The 17,951-nt window shown below is 41.3% G+C and overlaps 1 protein-coding gene across 3 annotated transcripts in view; it reads right to left on the bottom strand.

Moving 5' to 3' along the window:
• The window catches only part of csul (protein arginine N-methyltransferase 5), a 160,928-nt gene that overhangs the window by 12,405 nt on the left and 130,572 nt on the right, over positions 1–17,951 (bottom strand). For 2 of the 3 annotated variants that reach the window (XM_070084649.1, XM_070084650.1), the window contains one exon: positions 1,285–1,466. The exons of the other annotated variant lie outside the window; for it this stretch is intronic. In XM_070084649.1, coding sequence (XP_069940750.1) covers positions 1,285–1,466 — 182 coding nt within the window. The remainder of the gene's footprint in view (positions 1–1,284; positions 1,467–17,951) is intronic. 3 annotated transcript variants of the gene reach the window in all.

Below are 17,951 nucleotides of genomic sequence, written 5' to 3'. Positions count from 1 at the left end.
CTTTTACCTTTATTGAAGACTCTTGCTGGCGTATGGAAGATGGCAAAGAGGGGAGAGGGAGGAGAGGTTATCTCTACCACAATCACTACTACCCTCTACCACCATCACTACCACCCTCTACCACAATCACCACCATCACAACCACTACCACCCTCTACCACCATCACTACCACCCTCTATCGACAAGAAACAAAGCCAGACTGACTCAGAACGCGTGGGATGCTTTGTGTGGATGCGGGCTGACACGTTCGGTACGGTGGACCACTGTCAACTCGACGAAAACTGAAATGCTGAACAAAAACTGGGACAAATTTTTGACGAAAAAAGTTGTTGAAAACCGAATTTGATGAAAACCAGGGCTAACGAAAACTGAGGTTCCACTGTACAGTGCCTGCACTCTGAAGGAGGGGTGTTAATGTTGCAGTTTTATAATTGTAGTGCAAGTATGCCTCTGGCAAGGCAGTGATAGAGTGAATGATGATGAAAGTTTTTCTTTTTTGGGCCACCCTGCCTTATTGGAAAACAGCTGATGTGTTAATAAATAAATAAATTATATACTTTAATGTAAATACTTTGTCTTCACACCCCCTACCCATCATAAATCGTCCTTGTTCATCTGTGAACCTGCTCTCCATGTTGAGTATACCTTACCAGGTATACTCAACAGGCTAATGCCCCCATAAATCTTACACTTTTTTGTGTCCCCTTTACCTTTATAAAAAGGAACTAAGCACACACACACTGCTAATCCCTAGGTACCTTTCCCTCTTTCATATATTTATTAAATAAAAACATCAACCACTCAAAAATATCAATGTATAATTTATAAATTATGAAGCAAAAAAAATTGTAAAAAGATCATGAATAAAAACAAGCTAACAATTGCAAGCAACAGCATCATCAATTTGTATCAAAAGATGGTATGGGAATATAGAGTAATAGATGATACCCACACACAAGCAGTCTGAATTAAGTTCCAACCACTGCTTTTGTCTTCATTATCTACAGCATCATCAATACTGTTTCCCACTTTTATGGGGTGATGCTGTACCACCTGGGATGGATCTAAGGTATTATCGAAAACAAAAAGTTAAACAGCAGCAGAAAGACTAAACTAATTTGGCTTTGAATAACTTTACAAGTAACATCTTTCTCTATAATTCAGAATATCCAATCAATGCTTAAATTAATGTGACTTTTAGCTAAATTAGCTACAATATGTTGACCACCTATAGAAGAGAATAGTTACATGAAAATGAAAAGCTTGCAGTTATATATACATACCCTGAGAGGAAAAAGGATGGGGAACCAGGAGAACATGCCACGGGAATGTGTCTCTGGTTTAATACTCAAGACAATATGTTTATACAATGTCGCCTCGAAGTAGCCACCAAAGCCATGGACGACATTGTCTTCTGTTATCTGGAACTGAAGACACTTATACCGAGTGTTGTCTATCACTCTAGCTGAAAGAGTCATTACATTGTATGGGTGCTTTCATAATGTCTATGGATGTACTTCCCATCATTTGCAATACAATGCCAAAGGCAATTATAATGAAAGATTAACAACATAATTGTTCATTAATCAATAACATACATATATTCTGTCAATCAATGTACAGGTACAACACAGACTTTCTGGACACTGATTATCTGGAACCTCTTACAATCCGTACAAATTTATGAACAGGAACTTGAAATTCCTGTGGCCACCAGACTAGTTTACTGGGTGGCCCACAGATGGCAATGAGTGTAGCCATGCTCACCTGGATTGTTTACACTGCACCTGCTGGTGGGGGACACCCAAATTCTGTGAGTTTTTTAGCTTATTTTGACTAACCCTTTCAGTGTCATGACCCTTAATCCTTAACTCACTCTGTGCCGAAAAAAAAAAAAAAAAAAAATTCTTACCAAAATCTTAACCTTATCAGGGTCTGTCCCATAGTTCTATGGCTTTGAAGCCAGGATCCAAGCCATAGAACTATGCCAAAATTCTAGCGGCCTCAAATTTAGCGCGAGAAGGCTGGTAGGCCTACATCTGCATGGTCAGTGTGCGTAGTAAACAATAAATCTGGGTGCCCACATGGCATTGTGGGAATGCTGTCTCAGTACGCTTTGTTCACCATCCCTCGCAGCAAGGCAGCTCTCACTCTGAGGCAAATTGGGACTCCCCTCTTCCTAAGTGATAGTTCTGACACTGATGCAAGTGAATCTGAAGAGGAATTCTATGGTTTTGATCAATTTGTGACCGAAAGCAATGATCAGGATATCAAAAATAGTGCCAAAAATCCTGACAACACCTCAACAACGATCAGTTGTACCTTGTCACACGAGAAAACTAATATTTTCGTGTAGCTAGGTCTCAGACTTGAGAAATGGGGATGATAGTGATGCAAACTTGGATTTTATTGCTCTTGATGACCATTCGAGTAGTGATAGTGAGGAATCATATTCACCAGTGAAGCGTCAGTATATATGCCACTGCATGCTTGGGTAGTTAGTGAACCATATGCAATTCCAAGGGGGCAGAGTACATCTCATGGCCCTACACCTGGAGTAGACAGTAAAAGTGATGATCATGTGGCTACAATTAGTATGGATAGACCATAAGCATCAGTAGGTGGTGGTGATGATGGTGGTGCCATGGGCACACAGCATGATGCACCAGCGCAGGCTGGGACCCATGTGGTTTAATTAGCAGATCCAGAACAAAGCGGAGCATCATCCACCACCACACCACAACCTGCACAACCACAATTACAACCACATCCAGCTTATGATGTCCAGTATCCACCAGCAAACTGCACCTGGGACTGGCAGCAAAATCCCAGTTTTGTTCCCAATCCCCATCAGTTTGATGACACTCAATCAATCTTGTTTCCTTGGAAACACTGCAAATGAACTGGAATTCTTTGAACTATTCTTTGACCAGCCCTTGATGGAAAATATTGTCAGGGAAAGAAACAAGTATAGTGGACCCCCGGCATTCGATGGCATCGGTATACACGTACGATAAATCCGGTATTCGATACATTTTAACGCAAAAATTTTGCCTCGCTACTCGTTAAAAAACCCGCCACATGTGATTCGTCCGGGACGCATCTATGTGAGTGCCAGTGTTTACAAGCGAGCCAGTGTGCTCGCATCTAAGCATACATTCGGTACATTACATATTATCACAGTGTTTTTGGTGCTTGTTTCTGCAGAATAAGTCACCATGGGCCCTAAGAAAGCTTCTAGTGCCAACCCTGTGGTAAAAAGGGTGAGAATTAGTATGGAAATTAAGAAAGATTTTGAAGGGTTTGGGGCTAACCCTGAGAAGCCTATGCCAGTTGTGAAATCCATTGTGCCTACTTCAAAAATTAAGGAAATGTGTGCAAAGTGGGTTGAACTGCAAACCTTTATGGATAAAAATCACCCTAACATAGCTACTGCAAGCCGTGCTGGTGACTATTACAATGACAATGTTGTGGCCCATTTTAGACAAATCTTAAAGAAACGGGAGGTACAGAGCTCTATGGACAGATTTGTTGTGCAACAGAGGTCCAGTGACTCTCAAGCTGGTCCTAGTGGCATTAAAAGAAGATGGGAAGTAACCCCAAAAAAGGACTTGCTACCTCAAGTCCTAATGGAAGGGGATTCCCCTTCTAAACATTAACAACTTCGACACTCTCTCCTCCTCCCATCCCATCAATCATCACCAGATCTTCATTAAAGGTGTCATGTATTCTACTGTTAGTAGAGTACTACTAAATGTGCATGTCTTCTTCAGTTTGTGTGCATTAAACTTAATATTTCATGTGGTAAAACTTTTTTTTTCATAGTACTTTTGGGTGTCTTGCACGGATTAATTTGATTTCCATTATTTCTTATAGGGAAAATTAATTCGCCTTCCGATAATTTTGGCACACGATGAGCTCTCAGGAACGGATTAATATCGTATACCGGGGGTCCACTGTATTTTGAGTACACCATGGCAAATACAATGATATCACCACAGTCAAGACTACACCATTGGAAGGAGACAACTGTGGCTAAAATGTATTTGTTTTTTTGCAACAATAATGCTTATGCCTTATGTCTATAAGCATAATAAAAAGTCATACTGGTCTACAGATCGGCTAATTCGTTCCCCCTGCCTTCAGTGAAATCATCCCAGTGAACATATTTATCTTACTGTTATGTATGTTACACTTCTCTGACAAGACCAGGCCTGACATAAATGACAGGTTATACAAGATTAGAAATGTTTTTATGTATCTGAAACAAAAGTTCAACATGTACTTTTATCCATTCAAGAATCTTGTAACTGACGAGTTTTTGATTTTGTTCAAAGGCAGACTGTTGTTCAAGCAGTATATACCGAGCAAGAGGAAACACTTTGGTATAAAACTTTGTACTCTGTGACTGTGACAGTGATCTGGTATTGGACATAACTGTATACACAGGAAGTAAAACATTGAAAGATACCAGGACGTTATTGGGTATCTTAGGTGATGTAGTGAGAACAATGATGGCACCATATCTTGGTAAAGGGCATACATTATATACTGGTAAGTGGTACACAAGCCCCTTACTCACTGATTTCTTGCAAGTGAACATGACAGACGTGTGTGGCACAGTGAGTTCTAATTGCTCAACGCAGGCACTCGTAGTGGCGAGGTGCAGGTGTTTGCTGCCCATGACATCATAGCATTACAGTAGCATGACAAATGAGATTCACATTACTCACGAAATCGTAATGACACGATTGCAAACAAACCATACCAAGGGTGGAGATAGAACCCGTGATCTATCCCCGCCCATGGTATGGTTCGAGATTCGCATTGTTGACATCTATTCACCATAACGATATGAGACAGTGGCAAGGTGGATAGAGTGACTAATGAATGTATTCTAACACCAGCAACAGTGATTGATTATACACAAAACATGTGATTGTGTTTGTAATAGTTACAAGTGGTACATGAAACTTTTCTTCTTTCTCATGGACAATTCAATGCTCAATGCATATAATATGTATCAAATTAAGACCGGCAACAGACCACTATATGGTGAATTTTGTTTATTTGTCGTCCGACAACTAATAATCAAGTACCGGGTCGCAATACCTGCTATACAAAACCACCCATGAACTGATCACCAATTCCCCAATTGTTTGAGGCAGAAAGGTGATCACTTCCTAATACAGCTTCCTGCAACTAAGAAGAAATGGGCTCAGAAGAGATGTGTTGTCTGTACGAAAACAAAATGATGGCCACAAAAACGCAAAGACACTTGGTTTATTGTCGAGGAGTGTGAGACACCACTGTGCATGATACCTTGTTTCAAAGACTTTCACAAACTGCAGCAGTTCTAGGAACATGTCCAGTGACTGTACATATATAAATACATAAGAGATCATTACTAATATACAACATTTTTCATGTTTTTTGTTGTAAACAAGTTTTGTAAGCAATATAATGATAAACAAATTAGTGCGGTTATTGTGTTGAATACAATGAGTGTACAATTATACATTATATTGGGGGGCAATGTGGTAGATGTTGCAGATGTATGGTACAGGAGGTAGGTTACTGAAAGCAGTGAAGAGTTTTTACGAGGATAGTGAGGCTCAAGTTAGAGTATGTAGGAAAGATGGAGATTATTTCCCAGTAAAAGTAGGCCTTAGATAAGGTTGTGTGATGTCACCGTGGTTGTTCAATATATTTATAGATGGGGTTGTAAGAGAAGTAAATGTGAGGGTCTTGGCAAGAGGTGTGGAGTTAAAAGATAAAGAATCACACGAAGTGGGAGTTGTCACAGTTGCTCTTTGCTGATGACACTGTGCTCTTGGGTGATTCTGAAGAGAAGTTGCAGAGGTCGGTGGATGAATTTGGTAGGGTAAGTAAAAGAAGAACATTGAAAGTGAATACAGGAAAGAGTAAGGTTATGAGGATAACAAAAAGATTAGGTGATGAAAGATTGGATATCAGATTGGAGGGAGAGAGTATGGAGGAGGTGAATGTATTCAGATATTTGGGAGTGGACGTGTCAGCGGATGGGTCTATGAAAGATGAGGTGAATCATAGAATTGATGAGGGGAAAAGGGTGAGCGGTGCACTTAGGAGTCTGTGGAGACAAAGAACTTTGTCCTTGGAAGCAAAGAGGGGAATGTATGAGAGTATAGTTTTACCAATGCTCCTGTATGGGTGTGAAGCATGGGTGATGAATGTTGCAGCGAGGAGAAGGCTGGAGGCAGTGGAGATGTCATATCTGAGGGCAATGGGTGGTGTGAATATAATGCAGAGAATTCGTAGTTTGGAAGTTAGGAGGAGGTGCGGGATTGCCAAAACTGTTGTCCAGAGGGCTGAGGAAGGGTTCTTGAGGTGGTTCGGACATGTAGAGAGAATGGAGCGAAACAGAATGACTTCAAGAGTGTATCAGTCTGTAGTGGAAGGAAGGCGGGGTAGGGGTCGGCCTAGGAAAGGTTGGAGGGAGGGGGTAAAGGAGGTTTTGTTTGCGAGGGGCTTGGACTTCCAGCGAGCATGCATGAGCGTGTTTGATAGGGGTGAATGGAGACAAATGGTTTTTAATACTTGACGTGCTGTTGGAGTGTGAGCAAAGTAACATTTATGAAGGGATTCAGGGAAACCGGCAGGCCGGACTTGAGTCCTAGAGATGGGAAGTACAGTGCCTGCACTCTGAAGGAGGGGTGTTAATGTTGCAGTTTGAAAACTGTAGTGTAAAGCACCCTTCTGGCAAGACAGTGATGGAGTGAATGATGGTGAAAGTTTTTCTTTTTCAGGCCACCCTGCCTTGGTGGGAATTGGCCAGTGTGTTAATAATAATAAAAAATTGGTCTCACAGGCCACAAAAGTTACTGGGAAAAAATATTAGAAAAGAAAAAAGAAACAAAAACGTAAAATAAAAAAATGTGACTTTACAAAAGATGGGGATGTTGCTGCTACCCAGTCACTGAGGGTCAACTTCACACCCTTGTATCTCGGTAAGTACTGAACGGATTTTTTTTTTTGTTTTATTAACTACAGAAAATTATTATCTTTAATTCTGTAAGATTTTTTTTTTTTTTTTTAAATTCTTGGACCCTGTCTCACACTTTGAGATTTAGCCTCTGGAACTTGAAAGGTTTAAGAATAATTTTGTGTGCTGCAAGAAAAAAAAAATTGTGATACGATTCCATCATTTTCCTCACCACGTTACCAGATTCCTAACAACTTGAAGGTATCCTGCTATGTTTTACTTCCTCTGTAAACAATGAGATTATAGACTGGGTGGAAAATCAAATGAGTCCTAAAACTAGCAGGCCAGTGTGCTCACACACTGGCCTGTGAATTTTAGGACTCTCTTGCCATGGGTTCCAACCCCATCCATTCTGTGTTTTGTTTGCAATTGTGTTATTACAATTTCATGAGTCATACATAATCAGATCTAATACAGACACACCTTCATTGCCACACAAGGTGAACAGTTTGATATCAAAGAGTTTCTTCTGGCTTGGTACATGTATATACTGCTTGAACAATATTCTGCCTTTGAACATTTTAAGAACATTGTCAATGAAAAGGTTCCAGTAGGGATAAAAAGTGCACTCAGCCTTCACACCTGACCCCTCCATGTAAAACTTACTATCAAAACAATGCTTCTTATATACAGAAAACTATGCACAACTCAAAGACTGGCTACACACAGTGCTATTAACCCTTCAAGTGTCGAGACCCCTGCTCGCAAACTTGCTCATAGTGTAGAAGAATTTAAAAAAAAATTCTTATGAAATGATAAAGAATCTTTTTGTAAAACTAATGAAAGTAAAAGTTAAAAATTTGTTGGAAAACTCACGGAATTACACTCTTGCGATGTTAGCGGTCTTGGCAATATTTATGCATCAGCAATTTCACCCAATTTGAGCCCTATTTTGGGCCAATTCCTTTGTTCCACTTGACCAAATTCATAGCTATTTCACTAGAACTCCTTTTATTCTATTGGCTGAGTTCAAGAAATTGCCCATTTACCTATTTCAACTACCCAAAAAGTGATCAAAAATTACTAATTTGGCCAATTTCACACAAAATTCAAGAAAGGCCAATTTCAAAATAGGGGCCAGAATAAACAATGCAGACATTCCTGGCACTAAAATAACACTTTCTGTGTTCATTAGTCACGTCTCCAGGACCCTCTTATGCTACGCTTGTTTTTCATTTTGAATTTTTATTCACACAAAATATAGATAATTTACTGTTATTCAGACTACTGCATAATTGTAATAATTGTATAAATAATATCAGTGCATTCGTGAGTGCATATCAGACCCACTAGTTGACGTGTACTGGACGCATGACTGTGATATGTTTACTCCTGAACATCATCAAAAATTGAACATTTCCGCTACTTTGAGCTCAATTTCAAGCTACTTTTAGTCGGTAAACCAATCAAAATCACCTCTATTTCTGTAATACAGTGGAACCCCGAGTTTCATCTGCCCTGAATATTGAGTTTAGAACCATTTTTTCAGCTAAATTGTGTCCCAAGTTTGGCACTGTGCCCAGTGTTTTGTCCCACGTACCAGACCTGTCCTTCTGCCCACGCCTGCATTCCTCCCCGTGCAGCCGTCACGAGTCAGTCTGGCTTTGTTTCTCCTCGAGTGAACATTACATACTAGGCATTTAAAGTGCCCTAGAGCAATAAAATGCATATACAGTGGACCCTCAGTTAACTATGCCAATGGATAGCGATAAAATTGGATACTGATACGTTTTTGCGTCAAAACACTGGCTCGGCTAACGATAAAAAGAACTCGGTTAAGGACAAAGCTTACTGAGGCAGTGTTCCCACAATGCCATACGGGCACCTAGAATTCTTGTTTAAAGCGCACACACACCACGCAGACCCATTCTCTTAGATGTAGGCCTACCAGCTTCTCGGGCTAAATTTGATGCAGCTAGAATTTTGGCATAGATCTATGGGGTAGGCCATCAACATATAGCCGTAGATCTACGGCATGGACCCTGAAAGGGTTAATTTTGTCCCCCAGGATGTGACCCACACCAGTCGACTAACACCCAGGTGAACAGGAAAAAATGCCTGGAACTAGTGCTCATATTGGTGAATTTAAGGTCAGCAAAGGTTGGTTTGAGAGATTTAAGAATCGTAGTGGCATACACAGTGTGAAAAGGCATGGCAAAGCTGAAAAATTCCAACCCCAACAAGTGTTCAATTGTGATGAAACAGGCCTGTTCTGGAAGAAAATGCCAAACAGGACCTACATTACTCAGGAGGAAAACGCACTTCCAGGACACAAGTCACTGAAAGACAGGCTAACTCTCATGTTTTGTTGTAATGCTAGTGGGGATTGTAAAGTGAAGCCTTTACTCATGTATCACTGAAAATCCCAAGAGTGTTCAAGAAAAACAGTGTCTCATCACTCATCAATACTCTTCAATAAAGGTGTCATTTTAGTATTTATTTATGTACTTATTCTGCATGTCTCATTGTTTTCTGTGTAGGGAAATGTATATTTTGTGTAAAAAAATAATTTTTTTTTTAATACTTTTCAGTGTCTGGAATGGATTAATTGGATTTCCATTATTTCTTATGGGGAAAATTAATTCGGATAATGATAAAATTGGTCAAGGACAAGCTCTTTGGAATGGATTAATATCGTTAACCGAGGGTCTAATGTACAGTACACTCATTACTTACTTTAAAATATTTGTCTTAATGTAGAGTGAGAGGTGAGTAAACAAGATGAGTACATGAGAGTGTAGAAGGTTCGCCGAGTTTTGTAAACAAACCAGTTGTTGTTGTTGTTGTTAGCAGTCCGGACATGAATGGTTTACGTTCACTCCGTCAAGCCGACTGGAAAAACATCTCACATTTTTGTTATTATTGTGTTATTATCATTATTATTAATTTGGGATTTCAAGACTAATAACAAACTCTTAGTGATTTTATTGTGTTCCTGCACACCAGCACAGGTGCAAGTTGTGGAGTTTAAAGCAGTTAAGTACTATGATAGAGTGTAGCAATTAGCCCTCTGAGGGTCGACAGGTCCTCTCAGAGACTTACACATCAGCGATTTTGCCCACTTTGAGCCCTATTTTCGGCAAATTCCAGTGTACTAGTCGACAAAAATCATAACTATTTCGCTAAAACTCCATTTTTTCTAACGAATGAGTACAAGAAGCCACCCATTTACCGATTTCAACTATCCAATAAAGTGGTCAGAATTTAGCAATTATGCCAATTTCACACAAATTTCAAAAGATGCCAATTTCCAAATAGGGTCCAGAATAAACAAGAAAGACATTCCTGGCACTAAAATAATAAGTTCTCTGTTTGTTAGTCACATCCCCAGGCCCCTCTTATATTTCTTTGGCTTTCCACTTTGAATTTTTATTCTTACAAAAAAAAAAAATAAGATTTACTGTTATGCAGACTACTGCATTAGTGTAGAAATGGTATAAATAATATCAGCGCACTTGTGAAAGAATACAGTGGACTCTCGACCAACGATATTAATCCGTTCCTGAGAGCTCATCGTTAGTCGAGTTAATTTTCCCCATAAGAAATAATGGAAATCAAATTAATCTGTGCAAGACACCCAAAAGTATTGAAAAAAATTTTTTTACCACATGAAATATTAATTTTAATACACACAAACTGAAGAAGAGAAGACATGTACAATTACATGACACTTACCTTTATTGAAGATCTGGTGATGATTGATGGGATGGGAGGAGGGGAGACTGTGGATGGTATTAGTGTTTAGAAGGGGAATCCATTCCAGCAGGCATGCGTGAGCGTGTTTGATAGGAGTGAATGGAGACAAATGGTTTTTAATACTTGACGTGCTGTTGGAGTGTGAGCAAAGTAACATTTATGAAGGGATTCCGGGAAACCGGCAGGCCGGACTTGAGTCCTGGAGATGGGAAGTACAGTGCCTGCACTCTGAAGGAGGGGTGTTAATGTTGCAGTTTAAAAACTGTAGTGTAAAGCACCCTTCTGGCAAGACAGTGATGGAGTGAATGATGGTGAAAGTTTTTCTTTTTCGGGCCACCCTGCCTTGGTGGGAATCGGCCGGTGTGATAATAAAAAAAAAATAAAAGGGGAATCCCCTTCCATTAGAACTTGAGGTGTCAAGTCCTTTTCCGGGGTTACTTCCCTTCTTCTTTTAATGCCACTAGGACCAGCTTGAGAGTCACTGGACCTCTGTCGCACAACACATCTGTCCATAGAGGCCTGTACCTCCTGTTCCTTTATGACATTCCTCAAGAGTTTCACAACATTATCATTGTCACAATTAAACACTTGTTCAGGTTTCAATTCTTCACTGTCTATGTACTCCTTGAATTCCTGCACATATTTTTCAGGAGAGCAGATGAAAGAGTGGGAGAGGCACTGTCAAGAAATTTTAATGAAAATAAGAAAAAATTTTGGAGTGAGTTAAACAAGTTAAGAAAGCCTAGGGAAAGTATGGATTTGTCCATTAAAAACAGAGTAGGGGAGTTAGTAGATGGGGAGAGGGAGGTATTAGGTAGATGGCGAGAATATTTTGAGGAACTTTTAAATGTTGAGGAAGAAAGGGAGGCGGTAATTTCATGCACTGGCCAGGGAGGTATACCATCTTTTAGGAGTGAAGAAGAGCAGAATGTAAGTGTGGTGGAGGTACGTGAGGCATTACGTAGAATGAAAGGGGGTAAAGCAGCTGGAACTGGTGGGATCATGACAGAAATGTTAAAAGCAGGGGGGGATATAGTGTTGGAGTGGTTGGTACTTTTGTTTAATAAATGTATGAAAGAGGGGAAGGTACCTAGGGATTGGCGGAGAGCATGTATAGTCCCTTTATATAAAGGGAAAGGGGACAAAAGAGATTGTAAAAATTATAGAGGAATAAGTTTACTGAGTATACCAGGAAAAGTATACGGTAGAGTTATAATTGAAAGAATTAGAGGTAAGACAGAATGTAGAATTGCGGATGAGCAAGGAGGCTTCAGAGTGGGTAGGGGATGTGTAGATCAAGCATATATGAAGCATATATGTAAGGTTATGAGGATAACAAAAAGATTAGGTGATGAAAGATTGAATATCAGATTGGAGGGAGACAGTATGGAGGAGGTGAACGTATTCAGATATTTGGGAGTGGACGTGTCAGCGGATGGGTCTATGAAAGATGAGGTGAATCATAGAATTGATGAGGGAAAAAGAGTGAGTGGTGCACTTAGGAGTCTGTGGAGACAGAGAACTTTGTCCTTGGAGGCAAAGAGGGGAATGTATGAGAGTATAGTTTTACCAACGCTCTTATATGGGTGTGAAGCATGGGTGATGAATGTTGCAGCGAGGAGAAGGCTGGAGGCAGTGGAGATGTCATGTCTGAGGGCAATGTGTGGTGTGAATATAATGCAGAGAATTCGTAGTTTGGAAGTTAGGAGGAAGTGCGGGATTACCAAAACTGTTGTCCAGAGGGCTGAGGAAGGGTTGTTGAGGTGGTTCGGACATGTAGAGAGAATGGAGCGAAACAGAATAACTTCAAGAGTGTATCAGTCTGTAGTGGAAGGAAGGCGGGGTAGGGGTCGGCCTAGGAAGGGTTGGAGGGAGGGGGTAAAGGAGGTTTTGTGTGCGAGGGGCTTGGACTTCCAGCAGGCATGCGTGAGCGTGTTTGATAGGAGTGAATGGAGACAAATGGTTTTTAATACTTGACGTGCTGTTGGAGTGTGAGCAAAGTAACATTTATGAAGGGATTCAGGGAAACCGGCAGGCCGGACTTGAGTCCTGGAGATGGGAAGTACAGTGCCTGCACTCTGAAGGAGGGGTGTTAATGTTGCAGTTTAAAAACTGTAGTGTAAAGCACCCTTCTGGCAAGACAGTGATGGAGTGAATGATGGTGAAAGTTTTTCTTTTTCGGGCCACCCTGCCTTGGTGGGAATCGGCCAGTGTGATAATAAAAAAAAAAAATATGTGAACAGTATTTAGATAAAGGTAGGGAAGTTTTTATTGCATTTATGGATTTAGAAAAGGCATATGATAGAGTGGATAGAGGAGCAATGTGGCAGATGTTGCAAGTTTATGGAATAGGTGGTAAGTTACTAAATGCTGTAAAGAGCTTTTATGAGGATAGTGAGGCTCAGGTTAGGGTGTGTAGAAGAGAGGGAGAATACTTCCCGGTAAAAGTAGGTCTTAGACAGGGATGTGTAATGTCACCACGGTTGTTTAATATATTTATAGATGGGGTTGTAAAAGAAGTAAATGCTAGGGTGTTCGGGAGACGGGTGGGATTAAATTATGGGGAATCAAATTCAAAATGGGAATTGACACAGTTACTTTTTGCAGATGATACTGTGCTTATGGGAGATTCTAAAGAAAAATTGCAAAGGTTAGTGGATGAGTTTGAGAATGTGTGTAAAGGTAGAAAGTTGAAAGTGAACATAGAAAAGAGTAAGGTGATGAGGGTATCAAATGATTTAGATAAAGAAAAATTGGATATCAAATTGGGGAGGAGGAGTATGGAAGAAGTGAATGTTTTCAGATACTTGGGAGTTGACGTGTCGGCGTATGGATTTATGAAGGATGAGGTTAATCATAGAATTGATGAGGGAAAAAAGGCGAGTGGTGCGTTGAGGTATATGTGGAGTCAAAAAACGTTATCTATGGAGGCAAAGAAGGGAATGTATGAAAGTATAGTAGTACCAACACTCTTATATGGATGTGAAGCTTGGGTGGTAAATGCAGCAGCGAGGAGACAGTTGGAGGCAGTGGAGATGTCCTGTCTAAGGGCAATGTGTGGTGTAAATATTATGCAGAAAATTCGGAGTGTGGAAATTAGGAGAAGGTGTGGAGTTAATAAAAGCATTAGTCAGAGGGCAGAAGAGGGGTTGTTGAGGTGGTTTGGTCATTTAGAGAGAATGGATCAAAGTAGAATGACATGGAAAGCATATAAATCTATAGGGGAAGGAAAGAGGGGTAGGGGTCGTCCTCGAAAGGGTTGGAAAGAGGGGGTAAAGGAGGTTTTGTGGGCGAGGGGCTTGGACTTCCAGCAAGCGTGCATGAGCGTGTTAGATAGGAGTGAATGGAGACGAATGATACTTGGGACCTGACGATCTGTTGGAGTGTGAGCAGGGTAATATTTAGTGAAGGGATTCAGGGAAACCGGTTATTTTCATATAGTCGGACTTGAGTCCTGGAAATGGGAAGTACAATGCCTGCACTTTAAAGGAGGGGTTTGGGATATTGGCAGTTTGGAGGGATATGTTGTGTATCTTTATACGTATATGCTTCTAAACTGTTGTATTCTGAGCACCTCTGCAAAAGCAGTGATAATGTGTGAGTGTGGTGAAAGTGTTGAATGATGATGAAAGTATTTTCTTTTTGGGGATTTTCTTTCTTTTTTTGGGTCACCCTGCCTCGGTGGGAGACGACCGACTTGTTGAAAAAGAAAAAAAAAAATTCAGCTGCTTTTTGGTCCAAACTAGCAGCCTCACCACACTATGTATGCCACTACGATTTTTAAATCTCTCAAACTAACCTTCGCTGGCCTTAAATTCACTCACATCACCACTAGTTGCAGGCATTTTTCTAATTAAATCCTCATGCAACTTCCTAGCCTTTTCACATATGATCTCTTGAGAGGTGCTATCTCCTGCTATCTGTTTTTCGTTTATCCACACCAAAAACATAGTTGCACCTTTGGCAAGAACAGCTTCCTTGACTGCCGTTTTCTTACCCACAATAGTAGCGATAGTTGATTGGGGTTTTGTGTACAACCTGGCCAGCTCGGAGACACACACTCCACTTTCATACTTAGCAATGATCTCTTTCTTCATATCCATAGTAATTCTCAGCCTTTTTGCTGTAGGGTTGGCACTAGAAGCTTTCTTGGGGCCCATGGTGTCGTATTTTGCAGGTGCAATCACTAAAAACGCTGTGATAATAAGAAATGTTCCGATTGTATGTTTGGATGGGACCGCGGTGGCTGGCTGGCTTGTAAACACTGGCCACAAGTGGACGCGTCTCAGACGGAACGAATCGTGTTGGTCGAGTTTTTTAGCGCTAGTTGAGGCAAAATTTTTGCGTTAAAATGTATCGCTAGTCAGATTTAACATTAGACGATGCCATCGTTGGTCAAGGGTCCACTGTATTAGACTCACCAGTTGATGTGTATTGGACGCTTGGCATGATTTGTTTACTTCTGAACTTTGGTAAAAATCGAACATTTCTGCTACTTTGAGCTCAATTTCAAGGTATTTTTCATTGTAAAACCAGTCAAAATCATCTCAATTTCTGTAGTATGTCTTCCATTCTATAAAATGAGACCAAGAAAACTAGAATACAACAATAAATACCATACGAAAATACAGTGCAAAGTTGCTGTTGTAATCCAAAAACACGGTCAGTTTTTTTTTTCTCATTATGCACTGTGTGCTGCAGGATTTTTTTTACACTGCGCACACTGACCACACAGACCCATTCTTACATATGTAGGCCTACCAGCATTCTCTCACTAGATTTGAGGGCACTAGAATTTAGGCTTACTTGTACGTCAAAAACCCTGGGTCGTAAGACGTACTAGTACGTCTGAAACCCCCAAAGGGTTAAGCAATTAAGTGATAAAAAAAAGAGTAAAATGAAATAAACTCCTGACGCCTTAAGGAGGAACCACTGTCCTCCCCTGCCACCACATGTGTAATGACATACAGTGGACCCTCAGCTAACGATATTAATCCGTTCCTGAAAGCTCATCGTTAGCTGAATTAATTTTCAACATAAGAAATAATGGAAATCAAATTAATCCGTGCAAGACACCACAAAGTATGAAAAAAAAATTTTTTTACCATATGAAATATTAATTTTAATACACACAAACTGACACTTACCTTTATTGAAGATCTGGTGATGATTGATGGGATGGGAGGAGGGGAGATTATGGAAGTTGTTAATGTTTAGAAGGGGAATCCCCTTCCATTAGGACTTTAGGTAGCACATCCTTTTCTGGGGTTACTTCCCTTCTTCTTTTAATGCCACTAGGACCAGCTGACCATGGTGCAGCAACAGCTGACCATGGTGCAGCAACAGCTGACTGTGGTGCAGCAACAGCTGACTTTGGTGCAGCAGCAGCTGACCGTAGTGCAGCAACAGATGACAGTGGTGTAGCAGCAGCTGACTGTGGTGCAGCAGCAGCTGACTGTGCTGCAGCAGCAGCTCACCATGGTTCAGCAACAGCTGACTGGTGCAGCAATAGCCGATTATGGTGCAGCAACAGCTGACGGTGGTGCAGTAGCAGCTGACAGTTGTACGATAGTACATATTTTTCACCCTTTTTACCACAGGGTTGGCACTCGAAGCTTTCTTTGGGCCTATGTTGGCTTATTTAGCAGTTACAAGCACTATAAACAATGGAATAATACAAAATGTTCCGAATGTATGCATGCAACCGGCCACCCTGGCTTGTAAACAATGATGGCAGGGCTGGATGGACAGGTTCGGGACGAGTCATATTGGTCATAAACAACTGATGGTGGTGCAGCAGCAGCCGACTGTGGTGCAGCAAAAGCAGCTGACCGTGATGCAGCAACAGCTGACCATGGTGCAGCAACAGCTGATGGTGTAGCAGCAGCTGACTGTGGTGCAGCAGCAGCTCACCGTGGTGCAGCAGCAGCTCACCACTGTTCAGCAACAGCTGACTGGTGCAGCAACAGCTGACCGTGGTGCAGCAACAACTGATGGTGGTGTAGCAGCAGCTGACTGTGGTGCAGCAGCAGCTGACTGTGGTGCAACAGCTGACTGGTGCAGCAACAGCTGACCGTGGTGCAGCAACAGCTGATGGTGGTGTAGCAACAGCTGACAGTGGTGTAGCAGCAGCTCACTGTGGTGCAGAAGCAGGTGACCATGGTGCAGCAACAGCTGATGGTGGTGTAGCAGCAGCTGACTGTGGTGCAGCAGCAGCTGACTGTGGTGCAGCAGCAGCTGACTGTGGTGCAGCAGCAGCTGACCGTGGTGCAGCAGCAGCTGACCGTGGTGCAGCAGCAGCTGACCGTGGTGCAGCAGCAGCTGACCGTGGTGCAGCAGCAGCTGACCATGGTGCAGCAACAGCTGACCGTGGTGCAGCAACAGCTGACTGTGCTGCAGCAGCAGCTGACCGTGGTACGATAGTACGTATTTTTCACTCTTTTTACATATGATCGCTTGAGAGATGGTATCTCCTATCTGTTTTTCGTTTATCCACTTCATTTCCATAGTAATTTTCACCTTTTTTACCGCACGGTTGGCACTAGAAGCTTTCTTGGGGCCCATGGTGACCTATTTTGCAGGTACAATCACTAAAAACGCTACACAAATAACCCGGTCCAAGTCGGATCGAAACGTCGTCGTAAGCTCCTCTCTTCTATGTGCAGGCTATTTGTGTATCGTTCCAGTCATGGTATTGTGCCTTTTTTTGTTACTAAAAACGCTGTGATAATATAAAATGTTCCGATTGTATGCGTGGATGCGACCGCACTAGCTGGCTTGTAAACACTGCCACCCACGGGACAACTGAGGCGCGCTCAGGCCACACGTGGACGCGTCTCAAACAAATCATGTTGGGCGAGTTTTTTAGCGTTAGCTGAGGCAAAAATTTTGCATTAAAATTTATCGTTAGCTGGATTTAACGTTAGCTGATGCCATCGTTAGCTGAGGGTCCACTGTACATATTTTATTCATTCTAGAGTGTATATCAGGTTTCGATGTTATTTATATTGTTTATTATGTCATATTAGATGAATTGTGATAGATAAGCAATCCGTAGAGTTGAAAATAGCATCACATTGAAGTACTATTTTGTCATGCCTCCTGACAGCAGGAACAGATTAATTGGATTTACATTATTTATGGGAAATATTGCTTTGACTTTTGTACATTTCAACTTTAGTCCTAGCTCCTGGAACGAATTAAGGATGAAACTCGGGGTTCCACTGTATA

This window comes from Cherax quadricarinatus, chromosome 13 (genome assembly GCF_038502225.1).
Source record: "Cherax quadricarinatus isolate ZL_2023a chromosome 13, ASM3850222v1, whole genome shotgun sequence".
Taxonomy (NCBI): Eukaryota; Metazoa; Arthropoda; class Malacostraca; order Decapoda; family Parastacidae; genus Cherax; species Cherax quadricarinatus.
This window is presented reverse-complemented; position numbering and strand designations above follow the sequence as displayed.